The following is a 15,144-nucleotide window of genomic DNA, read 5'->3' on the forward strand; positions in this document are numbered from 1 at the left end:
TGCGTGACAGAGTTACTTAATGACGTCAACATACATAGCAAATTGTTGTAGATGTAGAATCTAGTTAACCCCAGAAAATACCGCCAGATTCGCATGCCTAATTAACGATCGTTCTTAAACTGTATAGGCGCGTTCAATATTGTGTACACAGTAACGTTTTCAAACGCAGCATAAAATTCTGAAGTAGAATTTATCTTAATTAATTATAATTTGTGGCTTGCATAATATTTTCAATGATCTCGTCTAAAAACACACACATCTTTATGATTATTCTCGGTTATTGGCCAAATTGTTCACTGCGTGATTGTGTTACTAGAAATCTAGATAACAGATACTTAGATCTAGTATATAATTAAGTCTCTGTAGATAATAATTAATGCTAGGGATGGTGACTATAGTACCTAGATCATAGAGATCCCGTTATTAACATTCCTGGCTTACAAACATATATCTGTCCTGCTGCAGTTCGTGTATATAAAAAAAAACATTGCATGTAATTAATTTTCCTGATGATCCCTCGTGTGCACTGGCGGTCGATGAAGCGATAGCGGCCAATGGGAGACAACTCGTATTTTTCTTGTTCTTATTTCCACGATGGTACATTGTAGAATATCTCAAAAAGATAGAGATCTCGTGTTTATTAGATATATATTTTGGATAACCATTTCATAGTTGGCCATATCTTATCTAATTAATACGTTATCGTCTATAAATAGCACACGCCTGTGGCATTTAGGTGACAAATAAGAACAAAAAGAATTTATATACAAAAATAATTTTATTTTTTTGTCCCAAGGCTGGTATTAGATGCTGTGACGAACGTGAGAGGTAACGCCCTAGGAAATAGCCCACGTGTCGACACAAGTTTCACATAGACAAGTCCGTTTCCGTGTTTCTCGAATCCGCGTCTGGATGTCGCCCTGTCATTGTCCTAGTATCTGATTCCTGTAAACATAAGGTTATTGATAATTTCATTATTACATTTGTAGTATACTTTAAGCTCTATACGAATTAACGAAACATGTTTCAGTTAGCACGCGACGTAATTACAGTCAATATTTTGTATCTCGAACTCTGATAACCCTGCAGTAACCCGTAGTAAAATTCAGTTCCACAAAAAAAAAAAAAAAAAAGACACACAATTTTTAAAAAAATATATTATTTTTAAAAATATACCTGGTTAACTCAAATACTAAGAATATCTCGGATTTTCTTATTTATTTTTTATTTCATCTTCGTGAAGCCTTCTGATGTCGAGATAACGAGAACATGCTACAGTAACCGAGTTGATATTTCTGACAAATTTTAATATGGCTAAACAGCTCTTTTATATATCTATATGATCTCAACGACTTCGTTGTGAAAAACTTCCTTTTATCTTTAAATGAAAATTGATTATATTTTATACGTACTTTAACTTAAATTGTAATTCAATGAAACATACATCATATGCACATAAAATGTGTACATTATGATGTTTCCCTTAAAAGTAGTTGTTTGAAATCTTAACTTCTTCAGGCCGATATTACCTCATAACTTATAAAAGTCATGACAATAAATATATGCCCCCAGAAAGTAAATGAGTTAACACAGGGTTTTGAATATTTAAAAATAGATACAACTTACCGCACTTGAGAGCGTGACGGAGCTGGTGTGTTCAGTAATAGCCCTTTCCTCCGTGGTGACGCACTGTACGCCTTACTGCAATAACACAAGAATATGGGTATTAACAGCTTTCAATACAGTATATAGTCCGTAGAACCAAAAACAATATTTCAACATCAGTATACAGCTGTTTCGTGCTCCGAGGACTCGTTCGTGATAACATGGACATCAGGGTGTCAAAATATGGACGTGAAGATTCAATGGCACCGACGGTTCAATGTTTTTAAAGGGGCATTCCTTCGTTGGAATAAAGTTTAGGTCGTCAAAATTAAACTTACTAGAAAATATGTATATGTACATGTACTCTCAAGATCAACCAAAGTTCTTCGCGTATTCAGCCCTGAACATTCTTAATTCGACCCGAAGTATCACTAATTACCGCAAAGACATGCGGTATTTGCATACGATATGCCTTTTCCCTTTTCATTTCAACGTTAATTTCATTACATGTAGGCACGAACACTCATATAATCATCGTTCGGACATATATTTCATCAACAGAAATTGTGCATGTTTCTGATGTCAGAACGAAGGAATGCCCCTTTAAGTGTTTCCTAAACACCGTCTCCTCTACAGCCAAATGCATGCAAATTCATATTCTAGTGTAATTAGGTTTGTAATATACGTGCGATTTATTCTAAATGATATTTGCTAGCTTACTGCGTACTTTACGCTATTTTGATCGCAATTTTATAGTCATGTTTGCGTGGTTATGCGAATATAACTACCGAAGATTTCAAGTTCTATGAAACATACAATAAACATAGGGTTTTACTTACTGATGGTGGGTGGGAGGTATGATGGGTAGTATCCCATTCCTCCGAGGAATGGTGGGGGAGGGGGTGGGGGTCTCGCGGGCATGGCCAGTTGGTTGATGAGAGGGGGGAGGAGAGCCAGGGTGGCCAAACCGCCGGGGGTGAAGGGCTGGAAGTTGAACGCCTGTCCGGATACACATCCAAAGAGGGCCAGGGCGGCAAGAACGGCTACAACTCCTTTGTTCATGATTATTGTCTGTAAATAAGAAAAAAATAATATTTAAAGACACGTATAAAAGGAAATTAACTTATATGCACAAATCTGAATGACATCTTAACGGAGAAAGATTTTTTTATCATATTAATATGATAATTTCTGCATATTCACAGAATTTTGGACTTCTTCTAATACCGTGACATGTAATAACACGAAAGATAATACAAAATAGTTAAAATATCCATTCCGTAAAATTCTGGTTTTGATAGAAAAAAAAAATGAACGTACGAAATGAAATAGTTACGAATGTTCTTTAGAGATAGCTGGTTATGACTTACCTTAGTCGGCGGCTACAGAACAGTGATTTGGAGGTACGGTGGTCAGACATTTTATACAGTTCGGACAGACATGGCTATACGTAACAGGATATCAATTTCTGACCCGACCCTGTCTCCTTGACACTGCCCTGTCAGGAGGTGTCCCGTCGGAGTACCAGGTCGCATAAAGCACTATTGTTTCATGGCTGACCAATGTCGCCTCTAGTGACACTACATCAATGTATGTCCATATTCTAATTATGACATTATATTTTTATACGTAACTGATCTGGATTTGTCTGTAGATGACCACAGTTACGTTTCGTTATACACGAGTCGCGTTTACTTTGATTTGTCGTTTTTTCGTTATTTCGTTTTGACAAGTTTTTACTTTTTCGTTATTCCGTTTTGCTCCTATGTGAAATGCTACATATACATAATATATATATATCTAATTAATGTTCTGGCTATCAAAATATGTTTTGCTTTCTTTACTGAATTCGAACAAAGTCGACTATTAAGGAAATTATTAGACTTTTTTCAAATTTACATGAGATCGTTTTCCTCAAAATCGGCAACTTTTGAGTGATTGAGCAAAAGAATGATTTATATACATGTAATAACGAATTTCTCTAATTGACTGATGTTAGCAATTTCCGACCGTGTAAGGAAAACTAGGGTATAAATCTAATGAATCTGAATTTTATTAAGATGTGGTTTAAACTGTGTTTATTTGTCATTTTCCATTCATCAATATATATACAAGTACAGCATATACATTATACGAAAAGGAATCAGAAACAAGTGCCAAGACACTTATATAAATCCAACACCTATATATTTAGGTTGACGTTACATAACAGCATAGACATGATAAAACACAACATCGTATCATAATGACAACAGAGTCTAATGTGAAAACATCAGTTGGAATTTGATCAAATAATCAAATACATTGTAGTTAATGAAAGGGGAGTAAAACATGAAAGTGGGATTTGCTGCTTCCATCTGATTGTAGATATATATTAATGTGGTATTAATCTAAAATAATAGACGTACAAAACATGTACATGCTACGTTATCACGGAAAATCTGTTTGATTTTGCAAGGAAAGTTTGTACAGCAAGGAATATCCTCGTGTTATCGTCGATGGAAAGAGAAGCATCTCCAGACAGTAATAAACTTAGGCCAAAATAAAGATATAGTTGGTTTGGCATAACCCACCCGACCCAGTAAAATGCGCCAACTCAAAATCTTTTATTGTGAGAAATAAAACATTGTTTTTTAACGAATTGACCGTTCCGGATATTTATGCCCGGAAGTTGCTGTGTGGGTTTTAAACTATATTTCCTAAACCCAAATAAGGTTGGTGTGTGTTTCTTTTGTTTAAGAACACAAAATAAATAATGATTTCCACATTCTTTTTTTTTTTGTTTTTTTTTTTTGTTTTTTGTTTTTGTTTTTTATTTTTATTTATTTTTTTATTAAAAGGTTGAAAATCTGTTTTCAGAACTGAGTAAAAAAAAAAAAAAAAATCGACCCTACCTACCTACCCATATGTAAGACCCCCTGGTCGGGTTACAGCAAACCTTACAGCCGTACAGTTATGCTATATGGTAAGGTAAGAATTAAGATTTAAGTACACAACTGGTAAACACATTTTTTGATTTGCCTCATAAAATTTATTGGCAAATCCATAACCGAAAACACCAATGCACGTGTAATACCCGACAAAACCGCGCCCTCTGTAAAATCATAACCTCGAGTAGTTGAATATTTCCCGTTTAGCTTTTTTTGTTTCATTTTTTTTTTCAATTTCGAAGAAATACCATATTTATCATATTGCTATTGTTGACGTTCTTGCCCTCCGTTTATTCGTCTACATAAAATATGAATTTATATTTAAAAAAAAAAAAGCCATTCATTAAAATATCTTGTCTGCGACGCCTATACGTGTACAGGTATTGATATTGTACACATGTGATTAGTAACCGTGTCACCTGTCACACAAGCCCTTGTTTACATACATTGTAGCCCCCTAGCTCCCGTTTATTAACGCGTAAAACTGACTGTATTTTACAATGGCAGATTGACGGCGAATCAATTCGGCCCCAAAGGCCGTGGTCAGTTCAATATTTGTACTTGAAGTTGACCAATGGTTATTGGAATATAGTGTACATAACTATGACGTTATATTTAAGAGCTTGACCACAGCTGTCTATATGCTTACGATGCAGCCCTAGAATTCAGACTACTGAAAAATGAATTATTTCCATGAATCCATTAACATTTCAAGCTGTTGAAACATGTGGTCCTCAATGTCAGATCTGGGTAGACCTGACCTTTAATATGTATAATACTGTATATGTTTTCTATTCCTCGATTTATTAAGATATGTGTAACATTTTGATTAGGTTATTGTGCCCCTAGCTGTTGTATACCGGCTGTAGTTGATGGTAATTACTGGATCTAATTTGGAATGGAAACATCAAGTGTATAATCACATGTCAATCAATAACACCTGTTTAGAACTACAACCTGTCTATATATACAACCTGTCTATAACTACAACCTGTCTATAACTACAACCTGTCTATAACTATTACCTGTCTATAACTACCACCTATCTATAACTATCACTTGTCTATAACTACCACCTATCTATAACTATCACCTGTCTATAACTACCACCTAGCTATAACTATCACTTGTCTATAACTACCACCTGTCTATCCCTACCACCTGTTTGTAGCTATCACCTGTCTATAACTACAACCTGTCTATAACTACAACCTGTCTATAACTATCACCTGTCTAAAACTACCACCTGTCTAAAACTACCACCTGTCTATAATTACCACCTGTCTATATCTAATAACTGTCTATAACTACCACCTATCTATAACTACCACCTGTCTATAACTACCACCTGTCTATAACTACCATCTGTCTATAACTACCATCTGTCTATAACTACCACCTGTCTATAACTACCATCTGTCTATAACTACCATCTGTCTATAACTACCACCTGTCTATAACTACCACCTATCTATAACTACCACCTGTCTATAACTACCACCTGTCTATAACTACCATCTGTCTATAACTACCATCTGTCTATAACTACCACCTGTCTATAACTACCACCTGTCTTTAACATTAACATTTCTATAACTATAACATGTCTGTTACTACCACCTGTCTATACATGTAACTCGAATCTATCTTTTAACTACAATCTGTCTATAACTACCACCTGTCTATAACTACAATCTGTCTATAACTACCACCTGTCTATAACTACAATCTGTCTATAACTACCACCTGTCTAACTACTACTTGTCTATAACTATAACCTGTCTATAACTACCACCTGTCTAACAACTACCTGTCTATAACTATAACCTGTCAAGAAACACCACCTGTCTTTATATATCACCTGTCTATAATTACCACCACGTGTCTAACTACTTCCTGTCTATAACTAAAACCCGTCTATAATTACAACCTGTATGTAACTACCACCTGTCTATAAATACCACCTGTCTATTACATTAACCTGTCTATAAATACCACCTGTCTAAATACTACCTGTATATAGCTATAACCTGTATATAACTACCACCTGTTAATAACTACCACCTGTCTATAACTACCACTTGTCCAACTACTACCTGTTTATAACTATTACCTGTCTATAAATACCACCTGTCTATTACATTAACCTGTCTATAAATACCACCTGTCTAACTAATACCTGTCTAAAACTATAACCTGTCTATAACTACCACCACGTGTATAACTACTTCCTGTCTATAACTATAACCCGTCTATAATAACAACCTGTCTATAACTACCACCTGTATAACTACTACCTGTCTATAACTATCACCTGTTAATAACTATAACCTGTATATAACTACCACTTGTAAAACTACCACCTGCCTATAACTACCATCTATCTATAACTATCACCTGTCTATAACTATAACTACAACCTGTATATAACTATCACCTTCTTTAACTATTACCTGTCTATAACTATCACCTGTCTATAACTACAACCTGTATATAACTATCACCTTCTTTAACTATTACCTGTCTAAATTGACCACCTGTCTATACTTATCACCTGTCTATAATGATCACGTGTCTATCACTATCACCTGTCTGTAACTTACACCTGTCTATAACTAACGCCTGTCTATAACTACCACCTATCTACGACCTGACTATAACTACCACCTGTCTATATCTACCACCTGTCTATAACTACGACCTGTCTATAACAATAATAACAATAACCTGTCTATAACTACCACCTGTCTATAACTATCACCTGTCTATAACTACGACCTGTCTATAACAATCCACCTGTCTATAATAACCACCTGTCTATAACTACCACCTGTCTATAACATTTACCTGTCTATAGCTACCACCTGTCTATAACTACCATCTGTCTATAACATTTACCTTTCTATAACAAAAACCTGTCTTGACTAACCATGTCTAATTACATCAACTACCACCTGTCTATACTACTGTACACTCTAATCCTGTCTATAACTACAATCTGTTTATAACTACCCATAACCCTGTCTACTAACTTCTACTACCTGTCTATAACTACACCTGTATAATACCACCTGTTATAACTACCACCGTGTCTATATCTACCACCTGTCTATAACTATACTGTCTAAACTAACCGTCTAACTACCATCTATAACTACATCTGTCTATAACTTAAACACCTGTCTATAACTACCCCTACACCTGTCTATAACTATCACCTGTCTATAACTATACTGTCATATCCTGATCACTGTAAACTAACTGTCTATAACTACCCTGTCTATAACTCACTCAACCTGTCTATAACTATCATATGTCTATAACTACCACCTGTATATAACTTCCAACTGTCTATAACTACCACCTGTCTACATCTACCAACTGTATATAACTACCACCTGTCTATAACTACCACCTGTCTATATCTACCACCTGTCTATAACTACCACCTGTCTATATCTATCACCTGTCTATAACTACCACCTGTCTATATCTAACACATGTCTATAACTACAACCTGTCTATATCTAACACATGTCTATAACTACCACCTGTCTATAACTATCTCCTATTTATAGCTATCAGCTGTCTATAAATATTACCTGTCTATAACTCCAATCTATGTTTAACTACAATCCGTCTATAACTACCACTTGTTAATAACTACCACCTGTCTATAACTATCATGTGTCCATATCTACCACCTGTCGATAAATACCACCTGTATTTAGCTACCACCTGTCTATAACTACCACCTGTCTATATCTACCACTTGTCTATATCTATCATCTGTCTATAACTATCACCTGTCTATAACTTTCACCTGTCTATAACTATCACCTGTCTATAACTACCACCTGTCTATATCTACCACCTGTCTATAACTATCACCTGTCTATAACTACTACCTGTCTATAACTATCACCTGTCTATAGCTACCACCTATCTATAACTACCACCTGTCTATAACTATCACCTGTCTATAGCTATCACCTGTCTATAACTATCACCTGTCTATAACTACCACCTGTCTATAACTACCACCTGTCTATAACTATCACCTGTCTATAACTATCACCTGTCTATAATTTTCACCTGTCTATAACTATCACCTGTCTATATCTACCACCTGTCTATAACTGTCACCTGTCTGTAGCTATCACCTGTCTATAACTATCACTTGTCTATAACTACCACCTGTCTATAACTATCATCTGTCTGTAGCTACCACCTATCTATAACTACCACCTGTCTAAAACTACCACCTGTCTAAAACTACCATCTGTCTTCCACTACCACCTGTCTAAAACTACCACCTGTCTATACTTATGACCTGTCTATAACAATCAGGTGTCTATAACTACCACCTGTCTATACATGTAACTCGAATCTATCTTTAACTACAATCTGTCTATCTTCAACCTGTCCCTAAAACTACTATAACTCACCTGTCTAAAACTACCACCTGTCTATATACCTGTCTATTGCACCTGTCTATAAACACCAGTGTCTATAACTACCACCTGTCTATAATTACACTCAAATCTATCTTTAACTACACTGTCTATAACTACCACCTGTCACTATACACTACCTGTTCAAATAACTATCACCTGTCTATAACTACCACCTGTCTATATCTACCACCTGTTATAACTACATCCATGCCTATCACGCTAAATACACTGTCTATAACTCACTCTTAACCTGCATCTAGTATAACTACGCCTGTCTATAATTATCACCTGTCTATAACTACCACCTGTCTATAACTACCACCTGTCTATAACTACCACCTGTCTAACTTCTACCTGTCAATAACTATCACCTGTCTATAGATATTACCTGTCAATAACTATCACCTGTCTATAACTACCACCTGTCTATAGCTACCACCTGTCTATAACTACCTCCTATTTATAGCTATCATCTGTCTATAAATATTACCTGTCTATAACTCCAATCTATGTTTAACTACAATCTGTGTATAACTACCACTTGTTAATAACTATCACCTGTCTATATCTATCATCTGTCTATAGCTATCACCTGTCTATAACTATCACCTGTCTATAACTATCACTTGTCTATAACTACCACATGTCTATAACTACCACATGTCTACAACTTTCACCTGTCTATAACTACCACCTATCTATAACTACCACCTGTCTATAGCTATCACCTGTCTGTAGCTATCACCTGTCTATAACTATCACCTGTCTATAACTATCATCTGTCTGTAGCTATCACCTATCTATAACTACCACCTGTCTATAACTATCACCTGTCTGTAGCTATCACCTGTCTAAAACTACCACCTGTCTATAACTACCACCTGTCTATAACTACCACCTGTCTATAACTATCACCTGTCTGTAGCTACCACCTGTCTATATCTACCACCTGTCTATAACTACCACCTGTCTTTCACTACCACCTGTCTAAAACTACCACCTGTCTATAATTACCACCTGTCTGTAACTACCACCTGTCTATATCTAATAACTGTCTATAACTACCACCTGTCTATAACTACCACCTGTCTATAATCACCGCCTGACTACATCTTTAACCTGTCTATAACTACCACCTATTTATAGCTATCATCTGTCTATAAATATTACCTGTCTACAACTCCAATCTGTGTTTAACTACAATCTATCTATAACTATCATCTGTCTATAACTATCACCTGTCTATAATTATCACCTGTCTATAACTATCACCTGTGTATAACTATCGTCTGTCTTTAACTACCACCTGTATATAACTACCATCTGTCTATAATTATCACCTGTCTATAACTATCACCTGTGTATAAATATCGTCTGTCTATAACTACCACCTGTCTATAACTACCACCTGTCTATAACTACCACCTGTCTATAACTACTGTCTATAACTACCACCTGTCTATAACTACCACCTGTCTATAACTACCACCTGTCTATAACTACCACCTGTCTATAACTATCGTCTGTCTATAACTACCACCTGTCTATAACTACAACCTGTCTATAACTACCACCTGTCTATATCTACCACCTGTCTATATCTACCACCTGTCTATAACTACCACCTGTCTATAACTACCACCTGTCTGTAACTATCACCTGTCTATAACTATCGTCTGTCTATAACTACCACCTGTCTATAACTATCACCTGTCTTTAACTACCACCTGTCTATAACTACCACCTGTCTATATCTACCACCTGTCTATAACTACCACCTGTCTATAACTACCACATGTCTATATCTACCACCTGTCTATATCTACCACCTGTCTATAACTACTACCTGTCTATGACTACCACCTGTCTATAACTATCATCTGTCTATGACTACCACCTGTCTATAACTATCATCTGTCTATAACTACCACCTGTCTATATCTACCACCTGTTTATAACTACCACCTGTCTATAACTACTACCTGTTTATATCTACCACATGTCCATATCTATCAACTGTCTATATTGATCAACTGTCTATATTGATCAACTGTCTATATTGATCACCTGTCTATATTGATCACCTGTCTATATTGATCAACTGTCTATATTGATTACCTGTCTATTGCTATGACCTGTCTATATTGATCACCTGTCTATATTGATCACCTGTCTATATCTACCACCTGTCTATAACGTATACCTCTGGCTAATGTACAGTTTGATATACAAAATGTGCCTTTATGAAAGTACTAATCTTTCGGATGAATGTACCGGATATATGTTTTAATATTGTGTGTTTGTGAAATACGTTTTACTTATGTATGACATACAAAGTGGTTGTCAATTTCAGAAGGACAACTTTTAACTTTACAAATATGGATATTCTAATGGAAGTAAAGAAATGAAAGTGTCAGAATGTCGCAAAGTTCATACCTACACCGTTTTGGTTCTAAAAAGCTGTCATAAAGTCATGCTGATTTTGAGAATCCAGCCGCCATGACTCAATTCCCAGGAAGAGGGCTCACGATCCAAAAATTGGGGCGATTAACTTTGTTCTTCAGTGTTGTTACACAGGATCTCAATGTAGTAGATAGTGGCTACCTCAGCAATCACCTTACTGGAGATCCGTCGCAAGTCATCAAGAGCAAGCTAGCATGCAGATAAAGTGCCCAAGGCTACAACCTTGATAACACATAGCGGAAATAAAACCAAACCGCCCTAGTTTGGAATCGAGCCAGATACCTCGCCATTTCACTTAATATTGCATTAGACTGATGTTCTACAGTTTGAGCTATCGTTGTCCCATCGCCAGTTGCTGTCTCGCGATTGGGAAAACAATTTGGAAGTGATAGTTTTTTCTTGATTTTCATCGTAAATTTAAAGTGATACATGCTACTTGATATTTTATAGATGTTTTTGCGATAAAAATAAAATAAAAATCCATAAATTTAATTTCGATACTTTGACACTAATCAATTTGATATAAGTATCAGTTTCTTACAGTGGATTTTTTTCTTCTTACAGAAGGCGCAATAATCAATAAAGTAGCATATACCCTTAAAGGAAATAAGAACAAATATGAGAATGTGTTTCATAGTTTTAAACAAAATTTAATATTGAAAATAGTTCAAGTACATCCGATGTCCTTTCTACCCGCGTTGGTATGGTGTGTTAAGCGCTGTCTGTCATGTTCGCTCTAAGTGTCCTTCGTCCATAAGTTATTCATATCGAAACATGTCCGCATATCGTGATCTGTAAATGTAAAAGTATGATATCTATAACTAAAAGGAATTAAAGTGATGCTTCAAATTCAGTTAAATGACTTTTCGATCATTTTCATCTTTTAATTCAAATTTATTACATTTTTATTTATTTACATATTCTGTGATTTTCCCAAAGACTAATATTTTTGTTTTTATTTTTCATTGTATTTCATTTATTTATATATTTATTTATTTATTTATTTATTTATTCATTTATTTATTTTGGCATTGGCAGATACATTGTACAGATATCTACTAAATCTAAATAAATTATACCGCCTTTATTTAGAACTATATTCAAAATTACATAATTGGAGACAAAAACATATTGTTTCTATCATATTATTCATCTTTATATATATCTACACGACTAACGCTCTTACCGATGATTTGAGGCACCCTGCCGGTGTGGCAGAGTCGTTGACTTAATAGTATCCCACGGATTTCTGGCCGGGGTGATAACGGACTCTGCGCTCAACTGAAACAAAAATTACAGGATTTAAAATTATGTAGAAATATATATACGAAGGATATCCGGAACCTATGATAAATTCCGGAAAAGGGAATCTACTAATTTTCCGGACTATACGGAGTCGTTTGAGGTATTCTTTTTGGTTGAAGAGTTATCTCCCTTCGTTATTTCCGTTCAACAGCTTCTGTTGTTATTTTTCGGAATCTTTCCTCAAATAAGGAACATTTTCCGCTATCTGGCATGTTATGAACTTTGAAGGTCTTGCCACCAATTGAGAAACAGTTAATATGTTAATCTCAAAATTTAAATTACATACAATTTTGAAAGAAGACTGGAAATCACAATAAAGTATACTTACTGATGGTGGGTGGAAGGTATGATGGGTAGTATCCCATTCCTCCCATTCCTCCGAGGAATGGTGGGGGTGGGGGTGGGGGTCTCACGGGCATAGCCAGTTGGTTGATGAGAGGGGGGAGGAGAGCCAGGGTGGCCAGACCGCCGGGGGTGAAGGGCTGGAAGTTGAACGCCTGTCCGGATACACATCCAAAGAGGGCCAGGGCGGCAAGAACGGCTACAACTCCTTTGTTCATGGTTATTGTCTGTAGGTAGAATGTAAGTAGCGAATTAAATTTTCTTCAGATTGCCAAATATATATATATATATATTTGCATTTCGTGAATCTGTTCATAAAACTGCTAATGCGTAACACCTGAAAACGTCTCCCTTAATCATTTAGATATTTTTCTTATGGGAATGAAATGAAGAACAAAAACATCCCATGTAACAAACAAAAAAAAACAACAAAAAACAGGTGCACAAGATTCCATAAACGGCTAGAAAATGATCTAGCATTTGATATTATCAAATGTACGCAAACGTGTCACAAAAAATATTTGTCACGATACAATATATATAAAAAATATATCAAATATAGACGAAATTACCAAGCTAAAGCGTTTTTACCCTAACCACTGGCAACAATTTTAGTTATACTGGCTCCCGAACGTAAACATAAAGTACACTTACCTTGAACGGTGCAGAACAAACACTGATGTCCACTCATTCCTCCATTTCCCTTATATAGAGAACTGGACAGTGGTCAACTTGTCTGGAGTCGCACTGTTTGACAGCGCCTGTCACCTGACCAGACAGACGTTGCGCAGTCGTATCCACATGTCAAGCATTTTCCCGGCCATTCATTCGTCTTTTTTATTAGTATTATGTAACTTCCACTGCACAAACGGCCATTATCTGTGTCGCCTTGGTTCCATAAAACTCGGCCATGGGCATTAATTACCGGACAAGAACACTCGTTATTGTATTAAAATGGCTCTAATATACCGAAATATAGTGTGAATTACATAGAAATATACGTTTTTATGCAAGCAGATGGGACAAAATTGTAACCCGATTATCCTTAAAAATTGTGATCTACATTTGTCCTTGTCTACCTTTCATTTTAAACCGTGTTTCCCGAGGTTGGCTCCTGTTTTAAATGTTGCACAAATGAATATACCTAACTAACCTGTATATAAGGAAGCGAATTATTCATTTATTTATCTTATTTATGCAGTAAACAAGTTAAAGCAATTTTCATAACAGGGTAAAATGAATGATTAAACAATGACGACGTTTAAACGCTATGACGTAAAATCTGTCTCTGATCAAACATAATGATGCATTAATTTTACCGCGATTCTGATAACTCGTCAATATTGATGACTACGCAGTCATCCTCTCACGAAAGGTGCTAGCAGCTCTTTATGTCCACTTTTAGGGTAAGCCTCTTGGAAATAAACAAAACAAAAACAAAAAAACAAAAAAACAAAAAAAAACAAAAAAAATATATGAATAGTAAAAATGACATTGTCCTTAGCACGCAGAAACAGGAACTCGTTTGAGGTACTATTATAATGGTTTGATCGAAATCTGTTTTAAAATGGCATGGATAGAGCGCTACATGAGATTTCTATAAATAACAACAGTGACCTTGTTCTTGACCCTGGCTCTCCGAAACATGAATGTCTTTGAGGTGGTCTCATACTAAACCAGTATATTGAAGTTTGAATGAAATTGATTTAAAATCATAAAATCGTAAGAGCGCTGATAATGATTTTCTAAAAATAGTACAGTGAAATGACCTTGTCCTTGACCTTGGCAAACTGAAACAGACTAGTTCGAGGTATTCTCACACTTGACCAACATACGACGTTTGATCGATATCCGTTTCTAAATGAGGTCACTAGATTGCAGGCAAAATATGGACATATGAACGTTCGCTAGAGGATCAAATATAGTGTGCTAAATCAAAAAAGCTAAACTGATAAATCTTCTAAAGAGGTTTAAATGTACAAAATTAACGACATGGTTAACTAATTATACTAGAAGATACTAGATGGTGTACCATAATTATG

The 15,144-nt window shown here is 35.6% G+C and overlaps 1 protein-coding gene across 2 annotated transcripts; it reads right to left on the minus strand.

Annotated features, from left to right (window-relative positions):
• Window positions 1-759: 759 nt before the first annotated feature.
• LOC117323056 lies at window positions 760-13,879 on the minus strand. 2 transcript variants are annotated; one of them, XM_033878055.1, is made up of 4 exons: window positions 13,757-13,879; window positions 13,089-13,329; window positions 1,627-1,701; window positions 760-945 (listed from the first exon to the last, which is right to left on the minus strand). In XM_033878055.1, exons 1-4 carry the CDS (start codon window positions 13,791-13,793, stop codon window positions 924-926), a joined length of 375 nt encoding a protein of 124 aa, XP_033733946.1. In that variant the 5' UTR covers window positions 13,794-13,879; the 3' UTR covers window positions 760-923. The 2 variants fall into 2 exon arrangements, with proteins under 2 accessions (XP_033733946.1, XP_033733947.1); XM_033878056.1 differs by lacking the exons at window positions 760-945; window positions 1,627-1,701 and adding exons at window positions 12,081-12,247; window positions 12,642-12,736 and having other exon boundaries at window positions 13,757-13,876.
• Between the last annotated feature and the right edge of the window lie 1,265 nt (window positions 13,880-15,144).

Source organism: Pecten maximus, chromosome 3, assembly GCF_902652985.1.
Source record: "Pecten maximus chromosome 3, xPecMax1.1, whole genome shotgun sequence".
NCBI lineage: Eukaryota > Metazoa > Mollusca > Bivalvia > Pectinida > Pectinidae > Pecten > Pecten maximus.